Source organism: Arachis stenosperma, chromosome 1, assembly GCF_014773155.1.
Source record: "Arachis stenosperma cultivar V10309 chromosome 1, arast.V10309.gnm1.PFL2, whole genome shotgun sequence".
Classification (NCBI taxonomy): domain Eukaryota; kingdom Viridiplantae; phylum Streptophyta; class Magnoliopsida; order Fabales; family Fabaceae; genus Arachis; species Arachis stenosperma.
Window position 1 is genome coordinate 94224511 of NC_080377.1, and position 19001 is coordinate 94243511.

Here is a 19001-nt window from a genome sequence, read left to right on the forward strand (position 1 = left end):
GAGTGATGCAGTCGCGTCCCACGCCCTTTTTTTTATGCAGGGATGCAAATATGCAGTATGCAGAATGCAATGATTAATATGAATGATATGCAAAACTCCAGGTTCAATATAATAAAATAAAATAAAACTTGAAGACAAATAAGACTAAATAAAAAAAATGAAAAAGGGACGATCATACCATGGTGGGTTGTCTCCCACCTAGCACTTTTGGTTAAAGTCCTTAAGTTGGACATTGGTTGAGCTTCCTGTTATGGCGGCTTATGTTTAAATTCATTCAGAAATCTCCACCAATGCTTGGAATGCCAATAGCCTCCGGGGTCCCAAACTAGGCATGTAAAGCTTCTGAGCAGCTTCAAACAAATTTTCAGGCTCCCGGGATGACGAATGTCAGGATAGGATCCATGATCCCAAGCTTTGCTTTTAAATCTGCCTCCGTCTTGATCTACATGATTCCATCCAGCGGTTTAAAAAGTAGATTCTCACCACGGCGACCAAACGTTCTCCGTGATCCATTCAATTGAGCATGATACCAATCCTTGCACTTCGAGTTGAAGCGTAGAACCTTATTGAACCTTGTACACCAGCTCTGAGTGTGAGCCATTTTCCTTTTACTCTTAAAGCCACAGAGAGCTCTAAGCTGACCATCTGTTTCAAGCAAACCATATTCAAGTGGAAGATTGAAGATAAAAGGCAAGGATTTTACCCACTTGTAGTTTGTGTTGGGCGGTAAAGGCCTTGGGATAGGTGTTTCCAGTGGTTCTGTAATTTCTACTCCCTTATAATTTTCTGTGAATTCTTCCATTTCTTTGCAAATTTCTTCCACTTCAACCATATCTTAATCAGAGTCTTCAATTTCTCCCTCATCATCGCTCAAGTCATATATTGGAGGTTGAGAAAAATCTACCTTAGCATCATCTTCATCTTCACTCGGGAAAGATTCTTCTGTCTCAAAGAATTCACTTGCAGATGCAAGTTCGTCACTAAGAGAACAGGACTCGTGATCATCATCATCAAGGAAACCTGCGTCTTGGGTTATTCCGTTCAGTTCTTCATAAGATATTTGCATTGGAGGCAGTGCAAAATCCTCCTCAGCGTCAATTGTAGCATCCTCGACGGAGTCTTCCATGATTTTGTGTTCCCATGGAGGTTCAGCATCTCCTAAATCTTTAACCAACTCTTCCACTTCTATAATGACAGCATCCTCTACTTGTTCCAGTACGAAGTTATGCTCTATGCTGTCCACTGGAGCTTCTCGTGTCTTCTCCACAACACATTCTTCATTAGATTCTCCATATGAAGCCATGGGAGTCTGTTGAGTGTCCGAACGTCTGAAAGATAATTGATTTATTGCTTGCTCCAGTTGATGAAGGGTTGCATTAAATCGGTTTACTGATTCTTCGAGGCGAACCTGTGATTCTGGCTTTGATGGATATGTGCATGGTGTATGGGGGAGTGGTGGTTCTTGGGAGTAATTGAATTGGCGTTGGGGTGGATAAGGATCATGTGGTAGTGAATGGTAAAAAGAAGCTTGTGAGTATGGTGGATTGAGGTTGTGTTGAAAGGATGGTCTCTGAGCACAGGGTGGGGCTTGTTGGTAGCTACAAGGCGGTCCACCAAATCTATCAGTTGGGCATGCATTGTAAAATGGTCTTTGTCTGTGATATCTAGGAGGATGTTGTTGCCTAAAGGGTTTGATCAGATCCTCGTGGCTCCATCCATCTTTGATTACTTAGACCTTGATGCATAGTCCTATTATAGCTTCCATTCCTTGCAACAAAATTAGAACCAAACTCAAAGTGAGAGGGGTGAGAATTCATAATAGCTATCAGAAATAAGAGAGAAGAGAGAAAACAAATAAACAAGTAAAAGAAAAATATATTTTTTTCTTTATAAAAAATATTTACAATAACCAATAATAAGGCACACGTTTGCAATTTCCCGGCAACGGCGCCATTTTGACGTTAGGATTTTGGCTAGTAAAGAATTTTATAAAAATAGTCGCGTTGTAGATATAGATTCTAAACCAACAAAAATCCCTTCGTACAAACGTTTTGGTTGTCACAAGTAACAAAGCCCTAAATAAATTGATAACCGAGTATTTAAACCTCGTGTCGTCTTCTCAAGGAATTGCAGGGAGGTATGTTCTTATTATTGGTTATGAAAAAGTGTATTTTGGGGTTGAGAGTGAGGAATGAATATGGCTAACGTTAGGATTTTTGCCAGTAAAGAATGTCATAAAAACAGTCACGTTGTAGATATAGTCTCTAAACCGACAAAAATCCCTTCGTACAAACGTTTGGGTGTCACAAGTAACAAACCCCTTTAAAAATTATTAACCGAGTATTCAAACCTCGGGTCGTCTTCTCAAGGAACTGCGAGGAAGTGTGTTCTTATTATTGGCTATAAAGGTTGTGAATTCGGGGTTTAAAAGGTGAGAAGCAAGTGATTTAAATGACAAGTGAAGTAAATGGCAATTAAAAATAAATAAATAACTGTAAAATAACTTTTGGCAAGATAAGGGAATTTAGAGGTCTAACTTAGTTATCACTCTCAACTATAATAAAAGTTGAATCTAAACTCCACTTGGTCAACCTTTACCAGGGCAAAGGAAAGTCAAGGGACTAATTAAATTGACCTTTGAATCCTAATTATTTCCTAAGAAAAGGTTGGGATCATTCAGGATCAGCTCAATTAGCAAGATAACGATTATTAATTACGTTGAGTTTAATAACTGTTGAGTTACTAAATTCTTAATCAGAACCAAAAGGGAAAAAAAGTAAAATTGCTGGAATAATAAAAATATCCTTAGATGGGAAGCAATGGCAACTTAATTCAAAGAGAATAATTATAAACTGAAAATACCTCAATTATCATTAAATAAAAATGTCATCAACAGCCAATTGGGCAACATCAATCAAACATAATAAAGGCTTCAGAGTAATCAAAATATAAAAGAGAAATTAAATAGTAAAAAGGAATATTAAACCTGGGATCGAGAGTCACTCTAGAAAGCTAAGAGAAGTCCTAAATCCTAATTTCTAAAAACACTACCTAAATCCTAAAAGAGAGAGAGAGGAGAGAACCTCTCTCTCCAAAACTACATTTAAAACATGAAAAGTAAATTATGAGTGGCATGATTATGAATGGATGCATTCCCCCACTTTATAGCCTCTAATCTGTGTTCTCTGGGCCGAAAACTGGGTCAGAAACAGCCCAGAAATCACTTCCAGCGCTTTTTGGTCCGTACAGGTCGCGGAAAAGTGACGCGGCCGCGTCGTCCACGCGACCGCGCGGAATGGGTGTTGGCCAGGTCACGCGTTAGCGTGACCCACGTGTTCGCGTCATCTGGCGTCGAGGAAACTATAGCAAATTATATATCAAATCGAAGCCCCGGACGTTAGCTTTCTAACGCAACTGGAACCGCGTCGTTTGGACCTCTATAGCTAAAGTTATAGCCGTTTGAGTGCGAAGAGGTCAGGCTGGACAGCTTAGCAGTTTCTCCAACTTCTTGCATTCCTTCCACTTTTGCATGCTTCCTTTCCATCCTCCAAGCCATTCCTGCCTTATAATATCTGAAAACACTTAACACACATATCAAAGCATCTAATGGTAATAAGAGAGGATTAATAATAAGCAAATATAAGTCCAAAGAAGCATGTTTTCAATCAAAGCACATAATTAGGAAGGGAAATGTAAAACATGCAAATAGTATGAATAAGTGGGTAAAGAGTTGATAAAATCCACTCAATTGAGCACAAGATAAACCATAAAATAGTGGTTTATCAATGGCAGATAATTTAAATGGCAATTAAAATAAATAAATACTGTAAAGCAAACCTTTTGGCAAGGTATGAGAAATTGGAAGTCCAGACTTAGTTATTCTTATCAATAATAATGAAAGTTGAATCTTAATTCCACTTAGTTAACCTTTGCTAAAGCAAAGGAATGTCAAGGGACTAATTAGTTGACCTTCGAATCCTATTTATTTCCTAAGAAAAGGTTGAGATTATTGAAGTTCAGTTCAATTAGCAAAGATAACAGTTATCAATTATGTTGAGCTAAGATAACTCCTGAGTTACTGATTTCTTAATCAAGACCAAAAAGGGAAAAGTAAATTAATTCTACTGGAATGAAAATGTCTTCAGATTGGGAATAATCAATGGCATAAATAAAAGAAAGCAATATTAAACTGAAATACCTCAAGGAACATTAAATAAGGAAATCCTCATGAATGTGGCATAAGCCAAATAGGCAACATAACTAATATAAGCATTAAAGGATCTGAGAATAAGAGATAAATATAAAGTAAAAGAACATTGAACCTGGGATTGAGAGTCGCTCCTAAAACTAAGAGAAGTCCTAAATCCTAATCCTAAAGAGAGAGAGGAGAGAACCTCTCTCCAACTAAACCTAAATCATGGAAAAATGACTAAAAATTCGGAGACTCCCTGAATGGATGCATTCTCACACTTCATAACCTTTGGTCTATGCCTTCTGGACTTGGATTTGGGCCAAAAAGGGCTTCAGAATCCGCTATGAGCATTTTCTGCAATTTCTGGTGCGTGGCCTCTGTCACGCGTTCGCGTGGGTCACGCGGTCGCGTCGATTGGAGTTTTCTTTGTCGCGCGGTCACATCAGTCATGCGGTCGCGTCATAGGTGTTCTTCCTTAGGCGCGCGGTCGCGTCAGTCATGCGGTCGCGTCGCTACTTCTTCGTGCTTGGCACGCGGCCGCGTCGTCGATGCGGTCGCGTGGATGCCAGTTTCTCCAAAACTCCGTTTTACGCTTTCCTTCTATTTTTGTATGTTTTCTTTTCCATCCTTTAAGACATTCCTGCCTTAGAAGATCTGAAACTACTCAACACACTAATCACGGCATCGAATGGAAATAAAGGTAATTAAAATAATTAATCTTAAAGCATAGGAAACATGTTTTTCACATACATCACATAATAAGGAAGGGAAAGTAAAACCATGTAATTAATATGAATAAGTGGGTGAAGGATTGAACAAATCACTTAAACTAAGCACAAAATATATCACAAAATATGGGTTTATCAATCCTCCCACTCTCTGAGCTAGCATAGGGATCAACAATAACATTGATAATGGCCGATTTTTGAGCCGAGAAAGATTTTAAAAGAGCAGACTTGAGTTCTCCGATCACCTCCATATACACCTCTATTCTAAAAGAGCAATTTATTGCATATAAAAACAAATATATGCAACCATAGATGATCATATCGACATAATGAAAGAACTAGCATATGGCATATAGTAACAAGAACTATTGATGTAGAAATAACTAAAATTGTTTACAAAAATTGATTTCTATATAGTTCTTCAACCAAGAGAAACAATTTGACTGGAAAAAATCCAAAAGCAAGTATATTGAAGGCATGAATTTTTCCTATGTTCAGGCTAGAACAAGCAATACATATTTTCTCAAGTATCAATAAAAGACAAGACATATAAAGCAATAATTCAGAATTTTCTCTGCACATTCCTGGATTAACACTATACCTCATGATATGTTATGTTGTTTTATAACAAACTTTTAATAAAAGAAAATTTTTCTTCATTTTCTCAGGCATGCAATTCAATGGTTGTAATTTCCTATAGTTTGGAGAGGAAATATTAGGAAATCAGAAGTTGTTGGATGTTCATGCTTCTATAGCATTATCTTTATTAGATAATAACAGTTCTTATTCACACTAGAAATTTCCTAATGGAATTCCATTTCAGCATTATATGAATGTAGTATGCAGACCACTACTCTCGCTACTTTTGATCCTGAAATCACCCTTGGCTAAATATTTCTTTACATATCTTATAGTCCTTCAAGTTTATAATTGATGAAAAAAATCCACAGAAACGTCTTGGAAGTACAGTGGTAAGCTGAAAAGTAAACTAACTTACATTCTGAGAATTAGCATCACTTCCTTTACTGCTATCTTCACTTGCATTCTCACCACAGAAACACAAGATTTCGTATCAGTGTAATTAGTCAATATATAAATCACATTGCCAATCCTTCTACAACATTTCAATTTGTCATTCTATAGGACAGTTTTGCTATAAGTTCATAGTCTGACCTCAATGAAGTTAATAATGGCATTCAGCTCAATCTTTCAGCGCTAACAACACTTCTAAAATCATTGCGTCGTATCTGGGGAGAAGATAAACAAAAGCAACAAAGTCTCAAAACAATTGAAAAGTGACAAAATACCTTTTTTTATTTTGTTGAGGCATACAACAGTTTTAACCACAACTACAATCCTAATCCACATCATTTAATTACAATAATCTATATAGAATTAGTGACATCAATTCACAAACCGTGGAGGATTCTTGGTATCTTTGTCATTTTGAGAGGAATCACCCACAGCAACAGAAGGATCAGGTTGATGAATCATAGTGATGATAGGAGTAGCATCTTCCTCAACAATAACATTGGCATCACAGTAGCAACTAGGGTAGCAGAAGCAGGGGCGGCAGCCTTGATTCTAGGAACCCTAGATTTTTCTTTAGACCCTTGAGTGTCATTGCTAACGCTCAAATTTCGCCACTTATTCTGAATTACCACAAAAGAACAAAAATTAAAAATCCTAAATTTTGACTCAGTTTTCTCACACTCAACTTTCACCATTTATCCAGAAAACAGAATACACGAAAGGAAAATTAGGCTAATTACTGTGAAATTTAAAACCCTAAATTGAGATAAGATGCGAAATTGAAAAGGCTAATTAGGAAACTTTGCACCTTGAGGTAGATGTTGGAACGTGAAGTGAGAAAGGGTGGGAATTGGAGATCTTTGAGAACGTTCTTCCACTTTCGCCGTATTTTTCCACGTAGACGATGAGCGCCTCTTCTTTGTCTTGCGTCCATTTCTACTTTTGATTATCCATTTTCGATTTCGTTCTTCTTTCTTTCTTGAATTCTTCAGCTCAGTGAATTCAGTTTAAGAGAAATTGAAGAGCTTCTTCCAAAGCTATGGAGGTAACCAAGACTTCCATAGTGACGTCAGTGTTATGGAGTTGCCACTAATAGCGCAAAGCAGTGCAGCGCAAACCAAGGACAACGGACGACGACAATGCAGATGGACAACAATAGTAGCTAACAGAGGAGGAACACCACTGACTTCAGAGAACAAGCGCTGGCTAGGATTATTTAATTTTGGGATAAAATGTCAAGGATTGTTTTGAAATTTTGAAAAAATGGACGTAGCTTAAATTAACTATTCTAATTTAATCATAAAAATATTCGATTTTTGAATAGAATATTCTGTTATCTCAAACGGTTTTATTATGGAAATGACTAAATTGAAACAAAAATTAACGTCTAGGAATCCAATTAAAAATAAAAAATATAAGAACTTAATTGACAATTTGGTAAAATTATAAGAACCTACAGAATAATTAAACTTATTATATATAAGCATTTAAAGTCTAACATAATCATACAATAATAAAAGAGGAGTGTTAGGTGCCAGCAAGTTTTATAATTTGTAATCATCAATTAGTCATTATTGGTATTTTTAATAGTGTGATATTTCATCTAATAGTATATAATTATTCGTTTTTCTTTTGTTGATTAAGTGCTAACCAAATTTTAATAAATTGCTGATCTCTTAGACTTATTTATAATAAAAATATGAAACTAACATAATCGTATAATAAAAACCTAACATAATCATTCAAATAACCATATAATAATAAGCTAATAATTTGATAAAGTTCACCTAAGGTTAATGCAAACTATAACCAAATTTCATGCAACTTGCTTAGGGTCGAATTTCGTTAAATTTGTTAAAATTTGCTAAAATTTGCCTAGAGCTTGGGTGAATTTTTCTCAGACCTCAAAAAAAAAAAAAAAAAAAAAAATAGATCCTGAAAAATAAAGTTAGATTAATTTTTTTTTAAATTAAAAGCTTTTTTAAATTTATTTCGGAAAAAAAAAATTCCCCAAATGTAAGTCACTGGACGTGAGACAGCAAGAAAGAGCCAATTAGAGGTAGCAACTTTATCTATTTGTCGTAGTGCCACTTTTTTTTTTTTTTGGGTGTCTCATAGTGCCACTACATTATTACACAAAGGCATGCAACAATTTTCTGCATTGCAACGGTTACCCCAAATAAAGAAAAAGCTAAAATCCCAAGCCAGTTCATTCCTGCTTTTTTATTCATAGCGATAACGATATCCTTAGCTTTTTCTCTTTCTTACTTCTTTTTTGAGCCCTCTCAAATAACTCTTGTCTTGTTTGCGAAACAAGAACAAATAAAACCATGCCATTATTCAACGACAAAATCTTCCACCTGAGGAGGGTTAGGAATAATAGCCTCTCCCCTGTGGTCCAATCCCATGAAAGAAACAAGCCAACAGGGAGGAGTAGTGGTTTTGACATTTGAGTCTTTCATCTCTAATGCCAAATAGCATGCATGTTACTCCATTTCATCTCTTCATTGCTCGCATTAAAAAACCAAAGATAGCCAGAAAGAAAAGAAGGAAGAAAAATTATACCAATAATTAAGCAACGCAATCATATATAATTTTTCTTTCTTTTCTTTCCCTCTAAATTACCTAGCTACAGGCCAGACTCGGAAAATGCATATTGCATTATTATTATTATTATAATTATTATTATTATTATTATTATTATTATTAAGAAAGCAGAAACAAATGCCAGAATTTAAACCCTGCATCACATGCTTGTTCTTGATCGTGTCCTCGCTATTATTATTATCCCCAAATGTGGCTTCTTCCTCCGATGAGAATAACTCAGCGGATGAAGTCTTTATCCAGTGTGGGACCGACGAATACGCAGACTTGGGCCCCACCAAGTTCACCCGTACGTTCATGGCTCTTATGGACACGGTTTCAGTTAAGATCAAAGAGCAAGGCTGGAGCGCTGAATCGATTATCAACCCAGTTGCCCCGATTTTCGCACTAGGTGAGTTTTGTTTGACAACAATGCTAAGTGCACACTAAAAATTAGTTACCAAATCAGCCACTAGCCATATATTACATGATTTGTTGGATTCTTATTTTTATGATACAGCGGAATGCCGCAACGACCTCAACAATAGCAATTGCTACAAATGCTTCAACCACGCCAGGGAATATTTGTCGCAGTGCTTGCCAAAGGTAGCGGGGAGAGTTTACATGGACGGTTGCTTCCTTCGCTATGATAACTATGGTTTCTTCAACGAGGTATTAGACAAGAAGTACGACCATAGTGTTTGCATAAAGTCTTCCTGGATGGAGAAGATGGAGTATAATAGCACCGATAGTAATAATAGCAATGCAACGGACCCCGCTGGGTTCAGGGAAAAGGTTGGGAAGGCTGTAACGAACGTGACGGAGACGGCAGCCACGTCTGTTCATAAATTCGCAGTGAATGGGGATAACAAGGACGTGTTTGCGCTGGCGCAGTGTTGGCACACATTGGACAGAGAAGGGTGTGAGAGGTGCTTGAAAAGAGCAGAGAGGAAATTGAGTGAGTGCATTATTGTTAATGATGAAGGTAAGAGCATGCTTGCCGGTTGTTTCTTGAAGTATTCCACTCGCAAATTCTACGGTGAAGAATTCGATGAGAACGGAGTCAAGAACAACTACGGTCAGTAAATGAATTAAAAAAACGTAACATTCGTATTCTTTTATTTTCTTTGAAATTTAACCATCTCTGTCTGTCTGCTGAATGTTGTTTCCAGACAATTCTTATAACAAGGTGATCATTGTGTCTCTATCATCAGCGGTTGCTGTGACTTTGATTATTATCACAGGTGTGATGGTTAAGAAAAAGAAAGCACCAATTTGTACAGTAGGTAATACTTTTTTATCTATCCAAAGCCTTAATGCTGTTATCAATTTGGTGCACATGTATTCGTGTCAAAATGATAGGTGATAATCTTCAAATGATTAAACATTCTTGGTTAATTATGGGTTTTGTTGTCTTTAGGAATGGACCGTAGCAAGAGGTTTGAGTACGTGGCTGGATACACTTTTAAATATGAGTTGCTTGAAAAGGCGACCAATTATTTTGATCCTGCATGCAAACTAGGGCAGGGTGGAGCTGGTTCTGTGTTCAAAGGAACGCTACCTCAAGGAAAGACTGTGGCCGTGAAACGACTGTTTTTCACGACGCGACAGTGGACGGATGGGTTCTTCAATGAGGTTAATTCAATAACAGGGATTACCCACAAGAATGTGGTGAAACTTTTAGGGTGCAGTATTGAAGGCCCGGAAAGCCTCTTGGTTTATGAATTTGTGCCAAATGGGAGTCTTGAGCAAATACTTTTTGGTAGAGACTCAACAACTTTTTTGACCTGGAAGCAACGTTTTAATATCATATGTGGTGTAGCTGAGGCCCTAGCATACCTTCATGGAGGTACTGAATCAAAGATTATTCACAGAGACATTAAGTCCGGGAACATTCTGCTTGATGAGAATCTTGATCCGAAAATTGCTGATTTTGGTCTTGCTCGCTTTGTTACGGAAAATAGAAGTCATGTTACCACAGGAATTGCTGGAACATTGTAAGTAACAAATAATAAACTTTAGACAAACAGTTTTTCACTTGAAATTACTCCGAATAAAAGTTCTTATTCCGATCCTTTGATGATTAAAACTGAGATTGTTCGTGACAGGGGATATATGGCTCCTGAATATCTTCTTCAAGGACAACTAACAGAAAAAGCAGATGTCTATGCCTTTGGTGTGGTTGTTGCTGAAGTTGTATGTGGCAAGAAAAACAGTGTTTATACCCAAGGCTCAACTTCAGTACTCCATTGTGTAAGATTTAAGTCTTTCTTTTTTACTCATATTGTGGACTTCTGCTTGTCATTCATTATAAACCAGTAACATGATTGTCATTATCATCAGATTTGGAAGAATTACAAGGCACAGAACATCACGGCATCAGTTGATCCTGCACTGAATGGTCAATTTGTAGAAGAAGAGGCATCAAATGCCCTCAAAGCTGCCCTTCTTTGCACACAGTCCTCTGTTTCTCTTAGACCATCCATGTCTCAAGTGCTTCAGATCCTAACCGATAAAGACTTTGTTGTTCCCTCCCCAAGGCAACGGCCATTCCTAAATTGCACTATGCTGAGCCTAGATGACCGAACACAAGCTACCTCCACCTTCACCCTCACTCCTGAAACTTCACCAAATGGCCCCACCACCACTAGTGCAAGATCCTCTTTCCATACCACCACAGATTCATTTAGTTCAAATACACATGCAATTAATATTGCAGTACCTTCTGATCCAAGGGAGAATAATAATAACGATAATAATAATAATAAATAATTAATATTGGTGCTTGATGAATTTTTATCCGGATGATTCAGATTGGCATGCTTTGGTTATTACAATTCTAGTCAATGATGTTATCCTTCAAACGTGGAGCTGGCCGAGTCAATGATATTAAGAATGTGTTATTTGTATATTTTGTCTTATACAATAAGTCTGACACATATTCTTATTCATCTCATATGAACCTTAATTTAGTATGTTGACTCAATAAAAGAAAAAATAAGTACATAAATCATTCATTTTTTTGGGCTATTAAATTAGCTTTCAGTTATCTGAAATTCTTCCTATAAAGAGGCATGAGTAGAAGGCTGACAAACAAATTCAAGGATTAATGGATGATAAGAGGCGAGGCCACAAGCAGTGAAGATCATGAAAGTGCATGCAGGCTTATTCTTTTGATTGTAAAGAAGGGGTAGAGAGAAATAAACTATTTATTTATTTTGGACTTAGTCCTTACAATTATTTAATACATTTAAATTTGTTATGGAATAGAGATAGAGATTCTCATTTATTAATATTTCTTTTTTCTTAATATTCTCAAATCTTAACTATTCCCTCTTATTTTATATTCAGTGCCTCGTTATATTTTTTTTTACAAATTAAATGTTTAATTTAAATTTTAAAAAGTCATTAATTAGTTTTTATTTATTATGTTTTTCATTATTAAATAAAAAGAAAAAGTAAAAGAGTTTAAAAATTATAATTTTTTATTTAAATTAATAAAATATAATATTTACTTAAATGTATAAATATATAAGCGTAGATGGATTACAATTTTAAATACCCATTAGACATTCCGGGAAAAAAAATTATTTAAGTAAACAAATTGAATATCATAGAAATTTTGGCCAATTTACGTTAATGGTATTAGATTGAATTAAACTGTTAATTTAAATTATTTTCGTCAAATTTTAAATTAAAAATTTTTAAAATTTTTAATTATTTAAATCAAATTATATAAAACAAAAAAATTAAATTAATACAACACTATCCAAAATATTATATAATATGAGCACATTTATTTCAAAACTGATATAATATTTTGAATAGTTTATTTTTATTTTTTAATGTCATTCAATTCTTTTCAAATAATTTAAAATTTTAAAATTATAAAATTTTTAATTTAAAATTATAAAAATTTTAATTTAAAATTTAGATAAATGTAATTTAAACTAACGACTTAATTTAATCAAATACAAATGTGGTTAATTATGTTTATATATTTAATTTTAAAAAAATAGCAATATAATTTTTTTAAATTAAAAAATTAAACCATTTAAAATTTTAAATACATCCAAGATATCTGCAAAATAAATTCAGAATTTGATATGGCCATATAATATTTTGGATAATGTTATATTGATTTGATTTATATTTTTTTATTTCATCCAATTTTATTCAAATAATTTAAAATTTTAAATATATAAAATTTTTAATTTAAAATTTAAATAAATATAATTTAAATTAACAATTTAATTTAATTCAATACAAATAAAAGTACTCATATTATTATACATATTCCGAATACACTAACCAATATTTTCATAGGATAATATTGAGAGTATTTTAGCACTCAATTTATATACAATTACATAATGGTAAATTCTATGATGCAGAAAGAAAGATTTTTTTATATATGTATATTTGTGTTGTCAAAAGCATAGTATGACAAGTATTTAAAAAGAGAGTAATTGAAGAGATAAAATTTGATATGTTACAAGTAAAGTATAGTACATTTTGTCTTATATAACATGTAAATAATGTATTGATTATATAGGCTAATTATATTTATGTTAATTAATTATTAAAGATAATATTGGGTCTTGTATGATTTTTTTATCTTTGGACTTTTTGAATGTACACTCTCTCTCTCCAAAAATATTAACTTTACACACAAAAATTTACTAATATTTATTTATTTTAATATATACCATTTTTCTTTTTTGATGACTCAGATATATTCAGCTTCACAAATATAAAAAAGTATCTACATATTTTAACCAACAAAAAAATACATAACTTTGCGTATTTACATACATTTAAATTAACAGTAATATTTATATATTTAATTTAAATATTATATCAATATATCTGTTAATATTGCTCTGAGTTCATATAGATATTTATAAAAAAATATTATTCAAACACCACATATTCTTGACATTTGTAAACCCCGTTAAATTAGTAGATAATTAGTCAATAAATTAGCTTTTAATAAAGAAGATTAGAAGCACGAATATTATATTAAATTAGGATAGAGCTCATCGAAATGAGAATTTTGACACTAATTTCGAAAAAACAGTCCAAGATTGGACCGAACAAACCGAACCGGACCCAAACCAGACCGTCGGTCAAACCAGACCAGCCTATTAAATGAACCCAAGCATTGCCTTCTCCATCATTTCAGCAACACGGATCTGAAAGCGTCCCAGGGAGAAGAAGAACGAAACACTCCCCTAACCCTCACGTAAATTTCGAACTCCCGTAACTTCTCCGTCCGAACTCCAATCGCCGTATTGTTTGCGGCCACGCGTTCACTGCGTCGAGCTCTACGTTTCTATAGAAAAAATTTCATAGGTAACTTGCTATTTCACCTTAGCCTTTTATTTCCCCCAATTTTCAAATTTTGAATGGGAAGGTTGATTTTTTTTATTTCTGATGTTTTAGGATCCAATTAGCTTGAGGAAAACGTTCACTCTTGCTTATGTGAAGCTTGGATAAGGTGAGGATACGATAATTCTATTTTAATTTCATTGAATTTGAGCTTTGAGTATTAAATTGGATATATATGTGTTATAGATGTGTATTAGGTTGAAAATAAATAATTGGAGCTTGAAATTGTGAATATTAGAACTTGGAGGAAGCTGAGCTTAAAGTTTGTTGAATTTTGAGGGAATGCCTTGATTTTGAATAAATTGCTTTGGTCGTTACGTGGAAATTGGTTAAAATATGGTTTAGGTTTCTTGCATTTAATATATAATGTTCTATGAAAACTTAGGCTAGATGACCATAGGATAAGTTGGAATGCAGATGTATATTTAATGTTTAGTAATGGGTTGATGAATATGCTTGGTTTGGTTTGGTGATTTGTTTGTAAGATGATATTAGTTGCTAGTTGGATCTTTGAAAGGATATGTGATTGAATTGTTGATTATCTGGCTATATGTTGGTTTGGTTGAATGATGATTGATGAAAAGATATGGAGCTTGTTGAGGATTATTGTTGGCAATTTGGATTGGTGGTAATAGGTTTGAAAATAATTGGAATGGAAATTTCGAATGAAAAATGAGATATTTTGCGTTAAAAGCCTAGGATTTGTGAACTATGATTCTTAGTTGAATTTTAGTTGTTGGATTTGAATATTGTGTGAGTATAATTGTTGATCTGAGGTAGATTTATTGCGGTGATTGTTATGATGATGAGGAATGGTATGTTGAATTAAAAAGAATGCAGGTTTGGACCCGAAAAGGGTGGCAAAGTCCGAGTTTTAGAGGAGATGTTGTCGAAATTTTATAAAATTAGAGATTTTGTTTATATGATTATTTAAAAAGATTTAGATTCAAAGGTTATATGGTTTGATTATGAGTTATTAAGAAAATGAGTATGTTTTAAGTTTGATTCATTTAGAAAAGAATGAATTATGTTTTGAATTGGAACTATTGATGGACGGAATGGGAAGTGTGATAATGAAGGATAAGAATTGAATATGATTGATGTATGATGATGAATGAGACGCGATTGAGAACGATGTGGATATTGATGAATTATAATTGAATGATTATATGGCTTATGAATTTGAATGATCTGAGATACGAGATTCTCTGGATTAAGTACCGTGGCTTGCCACCACGTGTACCAGGTTGAAAACTCGATACTCTGTTGACCCTACGACGTAAGTGTGACCAGACACTATATAAATTCCCAGGAATGTTAACCCCATTGAGCAATATTGATTATTTGAGATAAAGCTATGCATAGACTCTTGGGGATGCACGTCAGGGGACAGTCTAAGTACAATTCAGACTTGTCGGGTTGGCTGGATAACCGACAGATGAGCCTCATCATCCATAGGACGGGCATGCATCAGATGCATAATACTTGAATTACTTGCTTGTGCTTTAATTGGGTATGCCTATATATACTTGCCATGTTAAATGTGTATTTGTTACTTGCAGTAATTGTAACCTTCTTGTGCTTGCCTTTATCTATTTATTTGTCTGTGAAAATGCATGATGGAGTTGGAAGTATGGAGGAATGGCAGTATAGGACTTAGATTTTAAGGTTAAGTTAAGTTAGGTTTAAATATTCTTAGAAAACCACCTCTTATGGCTTCTATTTAATACTTTAAGCTCTACAATCTAAGTGTCGGCGTTCTAGGATTGCCTCTGGTATTTCCAAGACCTTATATATTATGTGTGTGGCACCTTTACCATACTGAAAACCTCCGGTTCTCATTCCATACTATGTTGTTATTTTTCAGATGCAGGTCGAGAGACATCTCATTAGGCGTTTGGACTCTTGAAGCGGAGTGGTTACTGGGTAGTTTTGCTGTACAGTGATGTATATATGTGTACTTAGTTTTCTCTCCGCATAACTTATTCTTTTTTATTCTCTTAGAGGTTTATGGAGAGGCAGGACTGTGTATATGAACTTTTGGATTTTGGATATGTATGTATATATGCGTAAATATTCTCCGGCTAGTCTTGACTTCGCGGGCTGAGTTAGGAGCTTGTTATTTTGTATATATCTTTGGCACTCTATTCCTACTTCTGTTATCTTATGTTTAATAAGTTAAGGTTTTCTTAGCACGCAAGTTAACTTGTTCCTTGAGCGTTGCGCTTTTATTTCGTGATTTTTATTTCCTCTATTCTTCAAGGCTTCTAGCATATTATAATTCTTCTGTCATTATATAAACTCATTTTATTTTAAAGGTCGTAATACCACACCACCTCTATTTTACGACTTAAGCGTAAAGTTTAGTGTGGTAGGGTGTTACAACATCTTATAAAAATAGTTTGTTATTAATTATTTATATATTTAAATTAATTTTTAATTAATAAAACAAAAAAAATTATATTTAATTGTTTAAAAAATATTGATGTCAAAACAGTATTTATAATACTGCCATTTTTATGGTGTAGAAAGAGAGAATATATATTTTGGGAGAGTTGATTTTTTTTAAGAATGAAAATTGTAACAAGAGACTTTGCTTTTTGTTATAAAGGAAAATTAAAAATAAATTTAATTTTAATGCAGTGTTAGTATAAAATAATTTTATATTTACATCTAATGACGTAACACTACATTAACAAAAATAATTACTTTTTATATTGACGGTGTGAATTGTCATCCAAAAGATCAAATATAATTACACGACTGTGTAAAATATATTTTACACTGTTAATACATCAAAATTAAACTCGCTAAAAATATGTGCACCCAAAATTTGTATAATACCAGGCATATAAAAAAACATGGTAGACACCAAGAAAAATATAAGAAAACATGGTTATTTTTTTGGTATTATGTAGACGCTATCTTGTTATTTTGTTTGCATTAAAATATCTATTTGTAGTTATTTATAAAAAATAATTAAAATAAAATTTCAAATACTAAAAAAAGAAAAATCTTTTAATAATTGATATTTCAAAAAAAAATTGTCTAAAAAAATATTTCAAGTTATTATTGGAATATTTTAGATGCAACCTATTATTTATAATTAAATTATTAATTTTTTACAATGAATAAACTAATTTATTGAGTGAATATTTAATATTTGTTATTTTATTAAACGAAAAAAGTATGTCTAAACAGATTTAACAAAACTATATGATTAGTTTCTCTTTGGGACAATAAAAGTGTGTTAAAGAAGGATGATAATTTTTTTAATATATATTATACATTCATTAATTTAATTTAAAATAAATATTAATAAATTTTTGTGTGTAAAAATTAATTTTTCAGATGATATTTATTATGTAAATAAAAGTAATTAATTGAATTTTCTTTTTCAACTAACATGAGTTGGAAGAAAAATTATTAACTTAAAATTCTTTTTATATTAACTTTAGCTTAGATTTATTAGTTCAAAAATTTTCTTTTCAGTTGTTACTGTAATACGGGGAGAGAGAGTGTACATTCAAAAAGTCCAAAAATAAAAAAAAATTATACTAAGCCCAACATATCTTTATTAACTAATTAACATAAATATAATTAATCTATTTAATCAATACATCATTCACATGTTACATAAGACAAAATGCACTACATTTCACCTTTAATATGTCAAATCTTGTCTCTTCAACTACTCTCTTTCTAAATAGTTATTACACTACCCTTTTGACAACACAAACATACATATGTAAAAGAATTTTTTCTTTCTACATCATAGAATTCACCTTACACAATAGTACTATATTCCAATGCAACCGTGTTCTTTTTTTTTTTTTTAATGTATCATATCTCGATTTGTGACTTAATAATTTTTTAGGTTTGTATACTCAATATTTAAAATCGTAATTCATCTATACATTATATATTTTAATAAATATTATATTTTATCCTAAAAAATTAATAAAAGATAATATTAAAAATATTTTTATCTTTTTTTTTTAATTTTCAATAAAACTTAATAATTATGTTAACATTTGTGCAAAATTAAAAAAAGAGATAATTAATATGAAAAGTGTTATAAAATAAATAAATAAAAAAATATAATAATAAAATATAAATAAAAAACTTTAGTATTAATATTCTATAATATTATTATCTCTAACTAAGATAATTCATATGTATATTCACAAATATGTTGCAGCATACATCTATATAGAAAAAGAGAAATATTTTATATTGGTCTTATATATATTGTCTGAGACTTTACCCCCTATTGATACCCATACCAACTTCACATTTTCAAATTTCATTAAAGTTTAATTCATCTTGAGAACTTGAACTTTTCGCTCTTGAAAAACTGAGTTGTACATGTAAGGAAGAAAGTCACAAGTCACTAAATGAGCATCTATCCATATCACAACACTCTCTTTTGAATGTCCATTTAGGATTATTCTTCGTTAAAACTTTACTGAAAAAAGACTCAATGAAAAAAATTTTAGTGAAGGAAAAAGAGTACAATATCTTTTTTTTTATGAGAACTGCCTTGTTAAAAATCTTATCAAGAAAAATCCAATAGGGACAAAAATTTGACCAAGAAAAAAAGAGTACAGTCTCCCCCTCTTATCAACATTATTTAATATCTCGAAATCGGCGCATCCCAATTTGATGTACTAATCTTTCAAAAAGAATATTGAAAGTGAATTTGTAAATAAATCTGTCAGATTATCGTTTGAGTGGATCTGTTGGACATCAATTTTCTTTGATTTTCAAGGTCATGAGTAAAGAAGAAATTGGGAGGAATATATTTTATTCTATCTCCTTTGATGTATCCACCCTTAAGTTAAGCAATGCATGTTGTATTATTTTCAAACAAAATAGTTGGAGCTATTTTCCTATCAGTCAGTCCACATGATGATGAATAGATTGGATTAAGCTCTGATGGATGAATTATCGTTGGTTTGAAGTTTTTCAAAATAATTTCATTGCAAGCATAGTCCAAGGAGTTGTAGTGAGGTATGCATATTATTGGTTATGAGCACAAGGGTTTTCAAAAGTAAGGATAAAGAAAATAAATT

The 19001-nt window shown here is 32.7% G+C and overlaps 1 protein-coding gene and 1 long non-coding RNA gene across 2 annotated transcripts; both read left to right on the forward strand.

The window, feature by feature from the left end:
• The first annotated feature begins 8676 nt into the window (after positions 1–8676).
• On the forward strand, positions 8677–11307 carry LOC130982249 (cysteine-rich receptor-like protein kinase 1). The gene is made up of 7 exons (XM_057906167.1): positions 8677–8947; positions 9056–9207; positions 9265–9613; positions 9708–9821; positions 9956–10532; positions 10644–10788; positions 10879–11307. Exons 1-7 carry the CDS (start codon positions 8677–8679, stop codon positions 11305–11307), a joined length of 2037 nt encoding a protein of 678 aa, XP_057762150.1.
• Positions 11308–13723: 2416 nt separating this feature from the next.
• LOC130939779 (uncharacterized) lies at positions 13724–15999 on the forward strand. The gene is made up of 3 exons (XR_009070215.1): positions 13724–13890; positions 13981–14035; positions 15794–15999. It is a non-coding gene; the product is annotated as an uncharacterized LOC130939779 (long non-coding RNA).
• The last annotated feature ends 3002 nt before the right edge of the window (positions 16000–19001 follow it).

Bases quoted from the DNA above. Each gene is read 5' to 3' on its own strand.
- LOC130982249 (XM_057906167.1), top strand. From the start codon at position 8,677: ATGCCAGAATTTAAACCCTGCATCACATGCTTGTTCTTGATCGTGTCC. The intron at 9,822-9,955 runs GTAATACTTTTT...TGTTGTCTTTAG, and splicing joins AGCACCAATTTGTACAGTAG to GAATGGACCGTAGCAAGAGG. The intron at 10,533-10,643 runs GTAAGTAACAAA...TGTTCGTGACAG, and splicing joins ACAGGAATTGCTGGAACATT to GGGATATATGGCTCCTGAAT.